This window comes from Oncorhynchus gorbuscha, linkage group LG04 (assembly GCF_021184085.1).
Source record: "Oncorhynchus gorbuscha isolate QuinsamMale2020 ecotype Even-year linkage group LG04, OgorEven_v1.0, whole genome shotgun sequence".
Taxonomy (NCBI): Eukaryota; Metazoa; Chordata; class Actinopteri; order Salmoniformes; family Salmonidae; genus Oncorhynchus; species Oncorhynchus gorbuscha.
In genome coordinates this window covers 20202722-20221233 of record NC_060176.1, presented here as the reverse complement: position 1 = coordinate 20221233, position 18512 = coordinate 20202722, and the positions used below count along the sequence as shown (strand labels likewise).

At 41.4% G+C, this 18512-nt stretch overlaps 1 protein-coding gene across 2 annotated transcripts in view; it reads right to left on the bottom strand.

Annotated features, from left to right (window-relative positions):
• The window catches only part of igdcc3 (immunoglobulin superfamily, DCC subclass, member 3), a 128584-nt gene extending 116266 nt beyond the window's left edge, over nt 1–12318 (bottom strand). For both annotated transcript variants that reach the window (XM_046346160.1, XM_046346161.1), the window contains exon 1: nt 11998–12318. In XM_046346160.1, coding sequence (XP_046202116.1) covers nt 11998–12061 — 64 coding nt within the window. In that variant the 5' untranslated portion in view covers nt 12062–12318. The remainder of the gene's footprint in view (nt 1–11997) is intronic.
• Between the last annotated feature and the right edge of the window lie 6194 nt (nt 12319–18512).

The window sequence follows — 18512 nt, the reverse complement described above, 5'->3', positions numbered from 1 at the left end:
CTGGGTGCTGTGCTGCGTGGAACAAGAGAAGAGAGGCCAGCACAGCAGTAGATGCCAGAGGTCAGAGCATTGACACACTGTCAAAGAGACTGAGAAAGAGGCAGACCCCTCCTCTTAATGCTCCCTTTAACAAGGGGAAGGGCACCCTGGGGTTTAGGATTACCACCGTGGGAGACCAGAAGCCTGCCAGGCTGAGAGAGACTAGTGGTGGCTAAGTGTGGCTCGCGCTCAGGCTTACTACTGGCATTCAATTAAGCCCACCGTGCTACTGTACAAAGGACTGAAGGGAGGGAGGCATCCACAGCCTCACAGCCAAACTGTTGCAGTTGGCTAAATAATAACCAAGCTCTATTCAACATGGTTAGAAATCAAGCGGTCATAGCTGCATCACAGCACAATCTGTTGCAGTGCAAAAACATAAAAGCTTGGTTTTATCAATCACAGACAGTGAGCATCCTGAACACTGCATAACAATGCATTCTTAATGCTCCCATAATTTTCTCCTCAGTAAAAAGCACTCCTGGGTAATTTGTCCCTTGTCACATGAGGCACTTCAATTTCAGCAGCCACTGCTGTTGTTGTTTAATCAGACCCATACAGCCACATATCTGGATCAGATCATTACAATGCAATCAAGAGGCAGGTCTCAATTTCTGATTTCACAAAAAAACATAGACTTTTAAAAAACTCCATTCATCTCACACAATAACAGTACATTATGAGGGTAAACGTGTTAAGCGTAGCAATATTGTATCGGGAGCCACCCATCTCGTCATCCCTCACACTGTTTAGATATCAGAAGCAGGACCTGATCTTTGTCTCATCACTTTCTCCACTCTTAAAATTTCACCTTCTCAGTGAAATAGCAAGGCTCTCTCATCCACCTCTTCCTCAGTTTCAATGCCAAGTCTACTCAACCCTGTAGGCTACCATCCATTGCCAACTCGTCCATGATACAGGCAAAAATTTTGGTATTATTTTTTACACCTTATAGTGTGCTCTAAAATACGGAGTATGTCTAGATTCTAAAAACATTCCTTTATTCAACATTAAAAATATTAACATCTCAAAAGTGCCCTTTTTGATGTTGTTCAATTTAAGACATTGTTTACATCAGATTTCCAGAGTGGGCACTATGCTAATTGTTAAGTTATGAGCACCACCAACATAGTGAATGGGAAAATGGATTCAAAGGGAACTTTCTCCGCTGGTGATTTGCTGAATGTACAATCCCAAAGGAGGGCTGTGATTGGTTAATGACCTATAATGTCAATTTCTCATACTATAATATGTCTTATCTTCAAAAGTACCAGAGCCCACTGGAAATATGTTTGAATTGTTTTTAAAGTATTTTGTATGTATAAAATAAGCTAAATCAAAAAGGGTACTTTTTATGTTGAATAATTCATGTGAAAATGTATTTTTCAGATTCTATTCATTCTCAATATTTTAGACCAAACTATAAGAAGTGACCACAAGATGTTGTCTGTATCTGTCACGACTTCCACCGGAGTCGGTCCCTCTCCTTATTCGAGCGGCGTTCGGCGGTCGACGTCACCGGTCTTCTAGCCATCACCGATCCACTTTTCATTTTCCATTTGTTTTGTCTTTGTTTATTTACCCTCTGGTTTCCCCCATATTTGTGTGCGTGTTTGTTTTATTTTAAGGCTGTATCTGACAGCTGGTAGATTGTTACCGGGTTTTGTTATGTCGCCTGTTTATTTATATTTATTTGTATTTTTCCAGCACCATAGTATTGTGTTTGTACTGGTGTTTTTTTGTATTAAATACCTTGTCCACGCATCTCAGCTCTCCTGCACCTGACTCCTTTCACCACTTACCCACAGCCTTGACAGTATCATGTACAGTTCACAGATCATAGGGTCTTACATAAGGCATGTACAGGTCTAAAAAGGGCTTAAAATGGCCACTTTCATCATGATTTTCTCAAAAATGGTTTGTGATACAAATATAAAAAGCATGTCAAACATCCATCCTTCCGAATTAAGTTTCTATGTGAGAAATGCCAGAACAATCTGAGATACAAAAAAACTTTTTGGGGCTATCCTTGCATGGAATCACCCAAATAATTATTTGGGGGTCAATCATACATGTATTTAATTATTTTTGGAAAGGGCACACAGAGCTGGTTTTGCCGCTTATAGATGTCCCCCAGTGTTTGCTATGAAGTTGACGTGTTAATGAAGGAAAGTCACCCAGTAAAATACTACTTGAGTAAAAGTCTAAAATAATTCAGTTTTAAATATACTAAGTATCTAAAGTAAATATAATTGCTAAAATATACTTAACTATCAAAAGTAAAAGTATAAATAATTTCAAATTCCTTATATTAAGCAAACCAGATGGCACCATTCATTTTTTTGGGGGGGGGGAGTAGCAGGGGCACACTACAAGTTCTCTTGAGAAGTCTGTAATTGGACCATTTTCTTGTCCTGCTAAGCATTCAAAATGTAACAATTACTTTTGGGTTTCAGGGAAAACATAAGGAGTAAAAAGTACATGATTTTCTTTAGGAATTTAGTGAAATAAAAGTATGATATATACAGTGGGGCAAAAAGTGTTTAGTCAGCAACCAATTGTGCAAGTTCTCCCACTTAAAAAGATGAGAGAGGCCTGTAATTTTCATCATAGGTACACCTCAACTATGACTGACAAAATGAGAAAAGAAAATCCAGAAAATCACATTGTAGGAATTTTAATACATTTATTTGCAAATTATGGTGGAAAATAAGTTTTTGGTCACCTACAAACAAGCAAGATTTCTGGCTCTCACAGTCCTGTAACTTCTTCTTTAAGAGGCTCCTCTGTCCTCCACTCGTTACCTGTATTAATGGCACCTGTTTGAACTTGTTATCAGTATAAAAGACACCTGTCCACAACCTCAAACAGTCACACTCCAAACTCCACTACGGCCAAGACCAAAGAGCTGTCAAAGGACACCAGAAACAAAATTATAGACCTGCAACAGGCTGGGAAGACTGAATCTGCAATAGGTAAGCAGCTTGGTTTGAAGAAATCAACTGTGGGAGCAATTAATAGGAAATGGAAGACATACAAGACCACTGATAATCTCCTTCGATGTGGGGCTCCACGCAAGATCTCACCTGGGGGGTCAAAATGATCACAAGAACGGTGAGCAAAAATCCCAGAACCACACGGGGTGACCTAGTGAATGACCTGCAGAGAGCTGGGACCAAAGTAACAAAGCCTACCATCAGTAACACACTACGCCGCCAGGGACTCAAATCCTGCAGTGCCAGACGTGTCTCCCTGCTTAAGTCAGTACATGTCCAGGCCTGTCTGAAGTTTGCTAGAGAGCATTTGGATGATCCAGAAGAAGATTGGGAGAATGTCATATGGTTAGATGAAACCAAAATATGACTTTTTGGTAAAAACTCAACTCGTCGGGATTGGAGGACAAAGAATGCTGAGTTGCATCCAAAGAACATCATACCTACTGTGAAGCATGGGGGTGGAAACATCATGCTTTGGGGCTGTTTTTCTGCAAAGGATCCAGGATGACTGATCCGTGTAAAGGAAAGAATGAATGGGCCATGTATCGTGAGATTTTGAGTGAAAACCTCCTTCCATCAGCAAGGGCATTGAAGATGAAACGTGGCTGGGTCTTTCAGCATGACAATGATCCCAAACACACCGCCCGGGCAACGAAGGAGTGGCTTCGTAAGAAGCATTTCAAGGTCCTGGAGTGGCCTAGCCAGTCTCCAGATCTCAACCCCATAGAAATTCTTTGGAGGGAGTTGAAAGCCTGTGTTGCCCAGCAACAGCCCCAAAACATCACTGCTCTAGAGGAGATCTGCATGGAGTAATGGGCCAAAATACCAGCAACAGTGTGTGAAAACCTTGTGAAGACTTACAGAAAACTTTTGACCTCTGTCATTGCCAACAAAGGGTATATAACAAAGTATTGAGATAAACTTTTGTTATTGGTGAAATACTTATTTTCCACCATAATTTGCAAATAAATTCATAAAAAAATCCTACAATGTGATTTTCTGGATTTTTTTTCTAATTTTGTCTGTAATAGTTGAAGTGTACCTATGATGAAAACTACAGGCCTCTCTCATCTTTTGAAGTGGGAGAACTTGCACAATTGGTAAATAGTAAAGTAAAGTACAGATACCCCCCCAAATACACTAGTAGTACTTTAAAGTATTTTTACTTAAATATTTTACACCACTGGTTGGCAGAATAGGCACATGTACAGGTAACTGCCAAAATAATGGAAACACTTAAGTAAACTAGGGATACAAAGTATATTGGAAGAAAGAACACAGGTGTAGTTCCTGAATTAATTAAGCTATTAACATCCCATCATGCTTAGGGTCATGATGAATGGTGTCACATCCCTCCAATAGAGTTCCAAACACTAGTAGAATCTATGCCAAGGTGAATTGAATCTGTTCTGGCTCATGGTGGCCAAACAGTCTATTAAGACACTTTATGTTGGTGTTTCTTTTATTTTGGCAGATACCTGTATATTGCTTCATTTACATATTTGAATACAATATTTCAGAAAATGTGTAATAATAATAATCTCATATTTGTGTCCACATTCAACTTGTAATGGACATTTTGATACACAGTGGGGAGAACAAGTATTTGATGCACTGCCGATTTTGCAGGTTTTCCCTACTTACAAAGCATGTAGAGGTCTGTAATTGTTATTATAGGTACACTTCAACTGTGAGAGATGGAATCTAAAACAAAAATCCAGAAAATCACATTGAATGATTTTTAAGTAATTCATTAGCATTTTATTGCATGACATAAGTATTTGATACATCAGAAAAGCAGACCTTAATACTTGGTACAGAAACCTTTGTTTGCAATTACATAGATCATACGTTTCCTGTAGTTCTTGACCAGGTTTGTACACACTGCAGCAGGGATTTTGGCCCACTCCTCCATACAGACCTTCTCCAGATCCCTCAGGTTTCGGGGCTGTCGCTGGGCAATACGGACTTTCAGCTCCCTCCAAAGACTTTCTATTGGGTTCAGGTCTGGAGACTGGCTAGGCCACTCCAGGACCTTGAGATGCTTCTTACGGAGCCACTCCTTAGTTGCCGTGGCTGTGTGTTTCGGGTCGTTGTCATGTTGGAAGACCCAGCCACGACCCATCTTCAATGCTCTTACTGAGTAAAGGAGTTTGTTGGCCAAGATCTCGCGATACATGGCCCCATCCATCCTCCTCTCAATACGGTAGAGTCGTCCTGTCCCCTTTGCAGTAAAGCATCCCCAAATAATTACGTTTCCACCTCCATGCTTCACTGTTGGGATGGTGTTCTTGGGGTTGTACTCATCCTTCTTCTTCCTCCAAACATGGCTAGTGGAGTTCAGACCACATGACCTTCTCCCATTCCTCCTCTGGATCATCCAGATGGTCATTGGGAAACTTCAGACGGGCCTGGACATGCGATGGCTTGAGCAGGGGGACCTTGCGTGCGCTGCAGGATTTTAATCCATGACGGCGTAGTGTGTTACTAATGGTTTTCTTTGAGACTGTGGTCTCAGCTCTCTTCAGGTCATTGACCAGGTCCTTCCGTGTAGTTCTGGGCTGATCCCTCACCTTCCTCATGATCATTGATGCCCCACGAGGTGAGATCATGCATGGAGCCCCAGCCCGTCTGGTGTTCAACCTTCCCAAGTTCACTCACGTCACCCCGCTCCTCCGCTCTCTCCACTGGCTTCCAGTTGAAGCTCGCATCCGCTACAAGACCATGGTGCTTGCCTACGGAGCTGTGAGGGGAACAGCACCTCAGTACCTCCAGGCTCTGATCAGGCCCTACATCCAAACAAGGGCACTGCGTTCATCCACCTCTGGCCTGCTCGCCTCCCTACCACTGAGGAAGTACAGTTCCCGCTCAGCCCAGTCAAAACTGTTCGCTGCTCTGGCCCCCCAATGGTGGAACAAACTCCCTCACGACGCCAGGACTGCGGAGTCAATCACCACCTTCCGGAGACACCTGAAACCCCACCTCTTTAAGGAATACCTAGGATAGGATAAGTAATCCTTCTCACCCCCCTTTAAGATTTAGATGCACTATTGTAAAGTGACTGTTCCACTGGATGTCATAAGGTGAATGCACCAATTTGTAAGTCGCTCTGGATAAGAGCGTCTCCTAAATGACTTAAATGTAAATGTAATCTTGAACTTCTTCCATTTTCTAATAATTGCAGTTGTTGCCTTCTCACCAAGCTGCTTGCCTATTGTCCTGTAGCCCATCCCAGCCTTGTGCAGGTCTACAATTTTATCCCTGGTGTCCTTACACAGCTCTCTGGTCTTGGCCATTGTGGAGAGGTTGGAGTCTGTTTGATTGAGTGTGTGGACAGGTGTCTTTTATACAGGTAACGAGTTCAAACAGGTGCAGTTAATACAGGTAATGAGTGGAGAACAGGAGGGCTTCTTAAAGAAAAACTAACAGGTCTGTGAGAGTCGGAATTCTTACTGGTTGGTAGGTGATCAAATACTTATGTCATGCAATAAAATGCATATTAATTACTTAAAAATCATACAATGTGATTTTCTGGATTTTTGTTTTACATACACACTCACAGACGCACGAACGAACGCACGCACGCACTCACGCACGCACTCACTCACGCACGCACACACACACACTCACAGACGCACGAACGAACGCACACGCACTCACACACGCACTCACGCACGCACGCACGCACTCACACACACATGGTTAAATGATTACCTGGTCACGATAAAGTCTTACACAACAAGAACGGAGCAGATACACACACACACACACATACATACACACACACAAACACACGCACGCACGCACGCACGCACGCACGCACGCACACACACACACACACACACACACACACACACACACACACACACACACACACACACACACACACACACACACACACACACACACACACACACACACACACACACACACACACACACACACACACACACACACACACACACACTCAGCTGTAACAGGGTGCCCTTCACCTTTCAATTATCAAAGCAATAAGCTGACCCACAGACTAAATCCCAACACCAGGAAGATGATATTGACAAGAAATATCTACTAACAATAATCCCACTATAAGCTCGAAGAAAATGTACATTTCATACAAATTACAACTGTGTTTGCATTGTGATGATGACTCACCCTGGCCAATGCATTAACTCCCACCTGCTTCAATCAACAATATTCCCATGTCTAGTTCCCTCTAGTCTGGCGGTCTGACATGTGTCCATAACATTGTCAACACATGGTCATTCCCTATGGGACAGGTGCACCTGAGGTCTCTGTGTAGACTACTCATCTTTCACCAAACGAACATAGAAGAATAACAGTTTTGTGTGCAGTCTATGGCTAGCCTACAAATTATATTACAGGGTCCAAGATGAACCTCGCAAGAATAACACAAGTAAACAACAATAGCATCCTTATAGTGAATGTGACTAACAAAACCATTTGTTTCACGATTCAAATCCAAACAATCAATAAGAAAGATTGATGCTAATTGGGAGACGTGGCTGTTGCTCAGCCAATACAATGTTTTATTGTTGCTGTTGTTACTGTTGCTATTTGTCTTTATTTTGAACAAACATCTAACAGTGCACACCCCTCTGGTCATACCTTGCAGGATGAAAACAAACAACGGACTGTTCTATTCAAGCTTCAATACAGCTTCTAACCATACACCTTCTTACCTCAGTGGTTCTTACCTCAGTGGTTCCTCATATTGACTGAAACTTTAAACATTTACATTACATTTAAGTCATTTAGCAGACGCTCTTATCCAGAGCGACTTACAAATTGGTGCATTCACCTTATGACATCCAGTGGAACAGCCACAAAAAGTGATTCAATTATTGCAGGATTAGTGAAACAAATCAATTGAAACAATTTCATTTCTCTTAGATGTGGCGGCTAGAATACATCACAACAACTCCCTTATAAGTCACTCACGAGTCACACACAAAGAACTCAAAGGCATCAAATAAAAAATGTATGCATCATGTTTACTCCTTCACTCCTCCTTCCTTACTCCTTCACTCCTCCTTCCTTACTACTTTACTCCTCCTTCTTTACTCCTTCACTCTTCCTTCCTTACTCCTTCACTCTTCCTTCCTTACTACTTTACTCCTCCTTCCTTACTCCTTCACTCTTCCTTCCTTACTACTTTACTCCTCCTTCCTTACTCCTTCACTCCTCCTTCCTTACTACTTTACTCCTCCTTCCTTACTCCTTCACTCTTCCTTCCTTACTCCTTCACTCTTCCTTCCTTACTACTTTACTCCTCCTTCCTTACTCCTTCACTCTTCCTTCCTTACTCCTTCACTCTTCCTTCCTTACTACTTTACTCCTCCTTCCTTACTCCTTCACTCTTCCTTCCTTACTCCTTCACTCTTCCTTCCTTACTCCTTCACTCCTCCTTCCTTACTCCTTCACTCTTCCTTCCTTACTCCTTCACTCCTCCTTCCTTACTCCTTCACTCCTCCTTCCTTACAACTTTACTCCTCCTTCCTTACTACTTTACTCCTCCTTCCTTACTCCTTCACTCTTCCTTCCTTACTCCTTCACTCTTCCTTCCTTACTACTTTACTCCTCCTTCCTTACTCCTTCACTCTTCCTTCCTTACTCCTTCACTCTTCCTTCCTTACTCCTTCACTCCTCCTTCCTTACTCCTTCACTCTTCCTTCCTTACTCCTTCACACTTCCTTCCTTACTACTTTACTCCTCCTTCCTTACTCCTTCACTCTTCCTTCCTTACTCCTTCACTCTTCCTTCCTTACTACTTTACTCCTCCTTCACTCTTCCTTCCTTACTCCTTCACTCCTCCTTCCTTACTCCTTCACTCTTCCTTCCTTACTCCTTCACTCTTCCTTACTACTTTACTCCTCCTTCCTTACTCCTTCACTCTTCCTTCCTTACTCCTTCACTCTTCCTTCCTTACTCCTTCACTCCTCCTTCCTTACTCCTTCACTCTTCCTTCACTCCTCCTTCCTTACTCCTTCCTTACTCCTTCACTCCTCCTTCCTTACAACTTTACTCCTCCTTCCTTACTCCTTCACTCTTCCTTCCTTACTCCTTCACTCTTCCTTCCTTACTACTTTACTCCTCCTTCCTTACTCCTTCACTCTTCCTTCCTTACTCCTTCACTCTTCCTTCCTTACTCCTTCACTCCTCCTTCCTTACTCCTTCACTCTTCCTTCCTTACTCCTTCACTCCTCCTTCCTTACTCCTTCACTACTCCTTCCTTACTCCTTCACTCTTCCTTCCTTACTACTTTACTCCTCCTTCCTTACTCCTTCACTCCTCCTTCCTTACTCCTTCACTCCTCCTTCCTTACTCCTTCACTCCTCCTTCCTTACTACTTTACTCCTCCTTCCTTACTCCTTCACTCCTCCTTCCTTACTCCTTCACTCTTCCTTCCTCTTTCACTCCTACTTCCTTACTACTTTACTCCTCCTTCCTTACTCCTTCACTCTTCCTTCCTTACTCCTTCACTCCTCCTTCCTTACTCCTTCACTCCTCCTTCCTTACAACTTTACTCCTCCTTCCTTACTACTTTACTCCTCCTTCCCTACTCCTTCACTCTTCCTTCCTTACTCCTTCACTCTTCCTTCCTTACTACTTTACTCCTCCTTCCTTACTCCTTCACTCTTCCTTCCTTACTCCTTCACTCTTCCTTCCTTACTCCTTCACTCCTCCTTCCTTACTCCTTCACTCTTCCTTCCTTACTCCTTCACTCCTCCTTCCTTACTCCTTCACTACTCCTTCCTTACTCCTTCACTCTTCCTTCCTTACTACTTTACTCCTCCTTCCTTACTCCTTCACTCCTCCTTCCTTACTCCTTCACTCCTCCTTCCTTACTCCTTCACTCCTCCTTCCTTACTACTTTACTCCTCCTTCCTTACTCCTTCACTCCTCCTTCCTTACTCCTTCACTCTTCCTTCCTCTTTCACTCCTACTTCCTTACTCCTTCACTCCTCCTTCCTTACTCCTTCACTCCTCCTTCCTTTCTACTTTACTCCTCCTTCCTTACTCCTTCACTCTCCTTCCTTACTCCTTCACTCTTCCTTCCTCTTTCACTCCTCTTCCTTACTCTTTCACTCCTCCTTCCTTACTCTTTCACTCCTCCTTCCTTACTCCTTCCTTACACTTTCACTCCTCCTTCCTTACTCCTTCACTCCTCCTTCTTTACTCCTTCACTCCTCCTTCCTCTTTCACTCCTCCTTCACTCCTCCTTCCTTACTCCTTCACTCCTACTTCCTTACTCATTCACTCCTCCTTCCTTACTCCTTCACTCCTCCTTCCTTACTCCATCACTCCTCTTTCCTTACTCCTTCTTTCCTCCTTCCTTACTCCTTCACTCCTCTTTTCTTACTCCTTCACTCCTCCTTCCTTACTCCTTCACTCCTCTTTTCTCACCCTCCATACTACTGCTCCAGCCTTTACTGGAAATGTGATTACATGGGTGGTGTGCTCCTGTGGGTCTCTATGGCATGATGCTCATCATAAAAGCATCCCTCTATCCGGGTTACATGCTGGGAAATGGGGCCTCGCATTGAGGGACTAAAAACTGTCAATCATACTGAACAAAGGAGCCAAGAACATTTTAAAAAGAAGTTCATCTGTACAAATATTCTCCTCAGCGGGCAATAACTGCTGCCTTTTTATTCATTCTCACAGCAATAAATTGACTACACAAAGACTCAGTCAATTAAAGAGATCTCCCCCTATGACAGATGATAAGCGCATCTGTGCTCAGTGCTCCGATTAAACAAAAGGCTAATATGCTCTATGCAGACAAGTGGCAGAACTTTTAAAAAAGCAATACCATTCCATAAATGCATAAAAGGCTGGTTTGTGTGCGTCAATGGTAATGATTCATAGTGACCACAGCCAAGAAAGAAAGAGTCAAGAAACAAAGCCAAGAAACAAAGAGTGTATTTGGCACAAATCAACACACACACACACACACACACACACACACACACACACACACACACACACACACACACACACACACACACACACACACACACACACACACACACACACACACACACACACACACACACACACACAATAGGTGTAAACAATTATAAATCTTAATAAATGCATTCAATTAATAGGACAGCCTACTTGAACATCATAAAATCAAAATCATCTCATAACCTAATGCTGTTATTATTATTGTTAGGACTATTATTAGGCTATTATTATTATTATTATTATCAATATCATCATAATTATGATCATTATTAGCCTACCACTTTGTCTTGGTTCAAGTCGTAGGCTACAATGGTAGGAGCCTATCATCATCATCATCATCACCATCATCATCTGCCTATATCATTTTCCGGGTGTGAGGTTATTATACAATTATGCAACAGACCCTATGTGGGTTAACCTATGTGGTTTCTAGGACGAAGTATGCTGCACGTGGCTACATACAATATAACCAAAGGTCGCATGGATTCAATATTATTTTTTTAAGCAACATCCATGCTGTTATATAGGCTAATATGATAATATTTTCAGTGTCAAACAAGTTCGTGCCAGCTACACATCACCACCTACTCAAGTGTGAGATCATTGATGAACAAATATCGGTTTCTAAATTCCATTGGCACACAAACACACCAATATAGCACACACACAAACACACCAATATAATACACATGGAACTGAATTCCCCAAAAGAAGATGCACGTTCAAGGAATAAACGCAAGAGAATAATATGTTGAAGTTCACGGCCAGTCGAGATGGTCAGTGCTTCTATAGTTTCATTCAACCATGTCTGCAGCGGAGACGGTATAGAAATATAGGGCTAGATATGATGCACTATCTTTGGTCTGCAGCACCAGCTTCTGATAGGGAGAAAAGGCGGTTCCGTTCCCAAAAGGTGTTATCCTGCAGAGGTAGTAGTCGCCTAGAAAGGATATCAATAAACACTTACCGACTAAAGCGTTGAGGAGCAATCCAAAAATGCATGGAACAAGGCAGAGCCTTCTGGTAGCCATTTAATCACTTTGAAATATAATACGATACTAAAAACAACGTGAGGCGATCAGAATAAAACAGACATACGGCTAGCTTTTCATGTTCCGAGCTACAACAATTGGTGGCTCGCAGGGGTAGAACTTGCTTGCGCCATTTTGCACATCTATCAGGAATCTGTCAGCATCTCGTGCTCTCTCCTCTATTCCTCTGTATCCCAGAGCCGCTGCCTCACACACATATATCCACGTTGTAGCTTTTCCCACGTACTACACTTCTCTTCCATCTGTCTCCCCTCCTCCCTCTACTGCATTCGCAATTTTTTTTTTATGAGTCTCTACTCTGGGAACAAAAGCGACCAGACCGCTGCACTCACAAGGCATATATTAAAGCCACTATTAAGCTATGCTTAGTTTGCAAGTGGATCTATATTTAAAACAAATATTATACCATAATTTGTACCATTAGAGTACTGTATCCAAATAATGTATTCCCATCGTTATAGGCTAAGCCAAATGTATAAACGTTTGCTAGTTGTAGCCTAACATTAATTTCATGTTTTCCAATGTGTAGTTTAGGCCTATAATAATACAATAATTAAAATAATAATACCTAATGTTGTGAATAATATTCGAACAATACTGTTATCTGTTGAGTTGTATTACTAGTATTATGAAACATAATGATACATGTTAGTCAAAGGAAAAATAACTGAAATATAATTTTTGGTGAAGGTGTCAAAATGTGAAATGAAAACAACATGATTTTTGTTGAAGGTGTTAAAATCTGAAATGAAAACAACAATGAGAAAGTGCGCTCACAAATCACCCCTTATGCTGCTCGACATTTCAGTGATTTATTGTCCATCAATTATTCTGAACCACTTTCGGATCACATCGTTGAATAAAAAAATGTTACAATGGTCGACCAAGAGAAGAGGAGTGACATCTAACGGTGATGAACATTATTGCAACTTATCAGCAGAGCATCACTAGGTGGAATTCCCCAATTGAAGCGCCGTTATAGCGTAGTTGCCGCCTCTGTTCAGCTATTATATTCCACTCCTTGCTTTTCCTGTCATTTGGCTAATTCTCTCTATGTCCATTCAGAAAGTTTCATTAAAGAGAGGTACAAATAATACGTAACTGAAAAGAGCATAACAAAATTGTAAAAATGTAAGCAAGTCATGAAGATCTGCATGTGCGAGGAATGAAGACAGTTTTGTGTTTCTTTCCTCTCATTAATGGGATGCTACTGAAGCAAACGTAGCTCGATTAAATCTTGAAAATCTTGTATTTTTCCATATATCATTATTTCTTTCTCATTGCGGAGTCCTCTCTCGCCATTTTAAACAACATGATATTTCATTGATCCTACCTTCTCACATTGTTTCTTGTTGTTCTTAAAATTCAAATGACAACGTTATGGAAGATTGCGCCAAGTTTGCGCGCACCCCATCTTCCATAACGTTGTCATGGAATATATCAATGTTGTTTCCAACCATATAATTAAGAATGACAAGAATTGAATAGGATCTCTATGTTTCCAACTACCAATCAGCAACTGCTCCGTAAATCCGGATGCATATTGAACGTTGAGATTGCTGAAAGGCCAGTCACTTTGGCAAATGACAGGAGTGGAATGTTAGCTAAAAATACTGTTATCCAGACTACAGTTACTGTAACTGTAAATTTAGAAGGTGATATTTCAGAATATGTTGCGAGTAGGCCTAGATTATATGCCTATAATCTAGGCCTATAGGTAAAGTAGCCTGTAAATGAACTGTGGTGTACTGCTATATTGCATGAACACCTTTATAGCATACGGTAAGCCTAGCCTATGGTCCAGGAAGGCTCAATCACATTTTGACATTAAAAATATAAATATACCTATTCATGGACTCTGTCCACTTTAATTCATTTCATGATAATATTATATCTTCAATCTCCATATATGCTTTGTCCATTTTCATTCATTTCATGATAATATTGTATCTTTAATCTCCATATACCCAAAACACAACAAAATGATTTTATATTGGCCTACTAAAGTTGTTATTGTACTCCATTTGTGTGTGCTGTTGTGTGTGTTCTGTGTGTGTATGTGTGTGTTCCAGGTGCTTTGGCCTACTGCTGAGCCCAGGGAAGAACGTGAAGAACAGTGACATGCACCTGCTAGACCTGGAGTCGATGGGGAAGTCATCCGATGGAAAGTCCTACATCATCACAGGGAGCTGGAATCCCAACACGCCTCAGTTCCAGGCTGTCAACGAGGAGACAGCCAAAGGTACAGCAGGCCATCATGCAGTGGTGTCCCTAGCTTGTTATGTAGAGCCAATTTAACATTGGTATTAGCCCTGTCTGTATATGTCCACCTTTCTAAGTATAATGACCCCAGATAGTTCATAGCCAACCGTGACCGTGGCCGGCTCTCTAGCTGATGTCATCTCGCTACATAGCTACGACCACAGCTACTGTACTGGTCATAGAGGATATTTGTGTTCCGGATAAGTTCATTTACAGGTCCACAACTTTAAGGTTTACATTGATGAGTGTTGGGTCCAATTTGTAAGTCGCTCTGGATAAGAGCGTCTGCTAAATGACTTAAATGTAAATGTAAATGTACTATGCAAACGGCATTTTCATGAGTTATCCTTAGTAATGGACAGGTTTGATTTCCTTAATAGGCCCACCTCTTATGGTGTGATTGCAATCTTGGAGGCTGTAATTTACATCTTATTAACCCCCCTCTCTTGTTCTAAGCGCCTGGTTCCTCAGTTTGAGGTAGCCTAATGGAACCAAGTAATACACCTAATGCAAGTCTGCAACATTAACCGACTGTCAAGTGTAGGAGAGGATATGTGTGAGAAATGTTCAAAGATAAAGCCTCTGTTTTTCTCTCAGGTGAACTATTGCAATCACAAAACTAAACATACCTCCTACTAAGTTCTTCAAAGATGACAAGTTGGGCTATTTTGTATTCTTGTATATAATTACAGTGTGTGTATAATGTTTCTCCTATTTTAGTGTGTGGCATGTGTTCCACCTAGGTGTAACGAATTGAGAGTTGTGGGAATGTACGTTTTTGGTTCCCCATTGGTTCCGTGAACAAAGCCATGCGTTTCCTGACCAGTAAAACCACATGTTTTGTTAATGTTCTGAGAACGGAAATGAAAGGTTATTTGAAGGTAATTAAATAATGTTCTGAGAACGTTCTCCAAATGTTCATATTTTGAAGGGCATTTTAAGGTTATGGAGGCCACTTAATATTTCAGTAAGACTTGAATTATCACTACTAGTTTAGGTTAACTGTTTTCAACTCCAAGCAACGAGAGGACACATGGAAATGAATTTGTTTGGTATTAAACATGCAAACACATTTCTTCTTTATTGTGGCAAAGCATCAGTAAGATTCTAACCTATGATCTTCTGTTTTCTATCCATGGAATGAATCCACTGCACCACCAGGATGGAGCTAGCATGCCATGTTTTTATAACTCATGCAAAGCTGTTCAATTTAGTCGATTCAAACAGACCCCATTTCAAAGGAAACAAGCACTCAATAACGTTCTGAGAACCATATGTTTGTTAGAGCTTGGTGAGAGCGTGGTTGTCTTATGGTTATTTTGCATACAACCTTCCCACAACATTTTGTGAATGGTGCAGGATATTTGCTTGGTTTTGGAACATTCTCAGCACATTTGAGGAACTTTACAAAATATTGTTATTTTCTTGGTATTTCATTATTTTAACAGAACGTTTCCCTAAAAGTTCAAACGTGGTTACTTTTACTGTTTGGTGATGTCCTAGAAACGTTCTCCAACTGGTTTGGCATTGTGAATGTTCTCAAATAGTTATGAAACAACATTCTGTGGGAATTTCAGTACTTCAGCATAACATTTCCCACAGGTTTCCTATGGTATTATTTAAAGTAATGTTCACGTAATGTTCAGCGAACCTTAAGAAACAACGTTCTTCTGTGGGAATTTCAGTACTTCAGCATAACATTTCCCACAGGTTTCCTATGGTATTATTTAAAGTAATGTTCACGTAATGTTCAGCGAACCTTAAGAAACAACGTTCTTCTGTGGGAATTTCAGTACTTCTGTATAACGTTTTCTGCAGGTTTCCTCATGGCTCTATTTAAAACCATGTTCGCAGAACATTAAGAAAACTTTCCGTAAAAACCACAAGAAAACAGTGAAGTTCAAATAACTTTCTAAGAATGTTATTTAAAAACATATACATTCCTTTCTCACGTCAGCAAAACTCTCTCTATCCTCTATCTTGTTAAGTGTGTTCAGGTGTGTTGGCCGCGCCCACTGGTGCCACACCTGATCTTATGTTCTCGCTGGGCACTGACACCGGTTACACAGGGAACAGAGGACCAAGAGCGGTCAAGGCAGAACTCTCCGTAGCCATACGTATCCATGCATGGTTGTTCATGGGTGACTGTAATATTAGTGAAACATCAAGACCAAAAATGATCAGAAGGAGGTCAAAGAAGGGTTTACAAACAGTCAGACATCTTTGCTCAGTTATCCTCATCTCTTTATTAAGATGTTTTATTTACACAACAGTAGTTTGCTCAGACATCTCGAGTTGCTGTGAGTTTGACAAGTTCACTGATGGTAACACAGTGTGGATAAACTTCTAAAAAAAACAAGATTACTTCTCATCCATGTCCACAACTTTGACCAGCCATATATACACTGAGTATACAAAACATTGGGAACACCTGCTCTTTCCTTGAGTTAGACTGACCAGGTGAGTTATGATCCCCCTATTGATGTCACTTGTTTAATCCACTTCAATCAGTGTAGATGAAGGGGAGGAGACATGTTAAGCATTGAGACAATTGAGACATGGATTATATATATGTGTCATTCAGAGGGTGAATGGCCATTACAAAATATTTAAGTGACTTTGAACGGGCTATGGTAGTAGGTGTGAGGCGCACCGGTGTGAGTGTGTCAAGAACTGCAATGCTGCTGGGTTTTTCAGGCTCAACAGTTTCCTGTGTGTCTCAAGAATGGTCCACCACCCAAAGGACATCCAGCCAAAAGGGGTGGAACTCAATATTAGGAAGGTGATCGTAATGTTTAGTACACTCAGAGTACATGTTACAGCCACCTCCAAAACTAAAGGTTTCATCAGGAATGTATCGCTAACACAAACATCCTCTCATTTTTTAAAGACCAAGTTAAATTGCACTTCTTGACATTTTTGAGACTGACAGTCTGAAGTTGCCATGGCCCCAACTTCCATAACAATGTAATAAACCAATGCTGGAATGCATAAAAAGGGGAAGACATATTACTGTGCAAAGCTGATGGCAACATGGAAGGGGCCATGTGTAGTGATGGACAGGTGTTTAGCAGTGGACAGGTGTGTTAATCAGTGAGGATGGCTGTGACGACACACTGTGCAAGAGGGAGAGAAGAGCATCAGAGCACTGCCCGGACGTACGTAATGTAGCACCGACTCACTCATAGACACCCTCTACTGCCTCTGTCACGCAGCGATACCGCCGCCAACATGTTATTCCTACTTTCACAATGCAAGCACGTTTTCAAGACACTGCACACATACACATATGAAGATAATAGAAGTGCTCATTCTCAAGAAGTGCTCCAACAGCAAGAGTTGACGATGATAGCGCGAGTGAGTATGACGTGAAAGAGGTTGTATACATATGACACATTGAAAATAATGTACTGTAAAAAAAAAAAAAAGATGAGTTCTGCTGGTGACACAAGACCAGGGTCTCTATGATTGGACATTCAGGATAAAGCACAGATCAGCTGGTTAAGAAGTAGGAGAAGAATGCACAAATGTGACATCACTGGACAAGGTAGCTCACCACAAAGCACCAGAGAGTACACAGAGCCAGAATACATTGATATTTTCTTTTTTTAACAAAACTAAAAACAAAATAATATGCCATTTAGCAGAAACTTTTTATCAGAATCTGTGTATCAGTGTTTGTGGTGAGGTTTTGTTTGACAACTAATGACGTGCTTCCGAGTCGGGTACACTGTACATGCTGGCATGTTCCTCTACAGTTTTATGCAAAGACAGGCCACCTGAGTAGGGAACAGTAAAGACCAGTATTCTACAGAAATGTCTGCACTGAGAGGTAAGACCTGCAGGTAGACGGTCCTCTTCAACAATCAATCACCGCTTCTCAAATCCACTCTTCTTGGCACTGATATCACAAGGGTTTCCCTGCACTACTTTCCCTAACCTCACCCCCAGCCCCTTACCTCCCTGCCCTCATCCCTCTCTTCACATCATCCCCCTCCCACCTCCCTGCCCTGCACCTGCATCCACTCACCACTCAAGTGTTTATTCTTAGAGTCAAAATAAATCCACTGCAACAAGTGATATTTCCAGCCGAGATAAGACAAGACAAGCAGTATTACGTCATCTTCTGCCAGCTTGGCTCCCACAAAAGGATTCTTATAAAGATAAT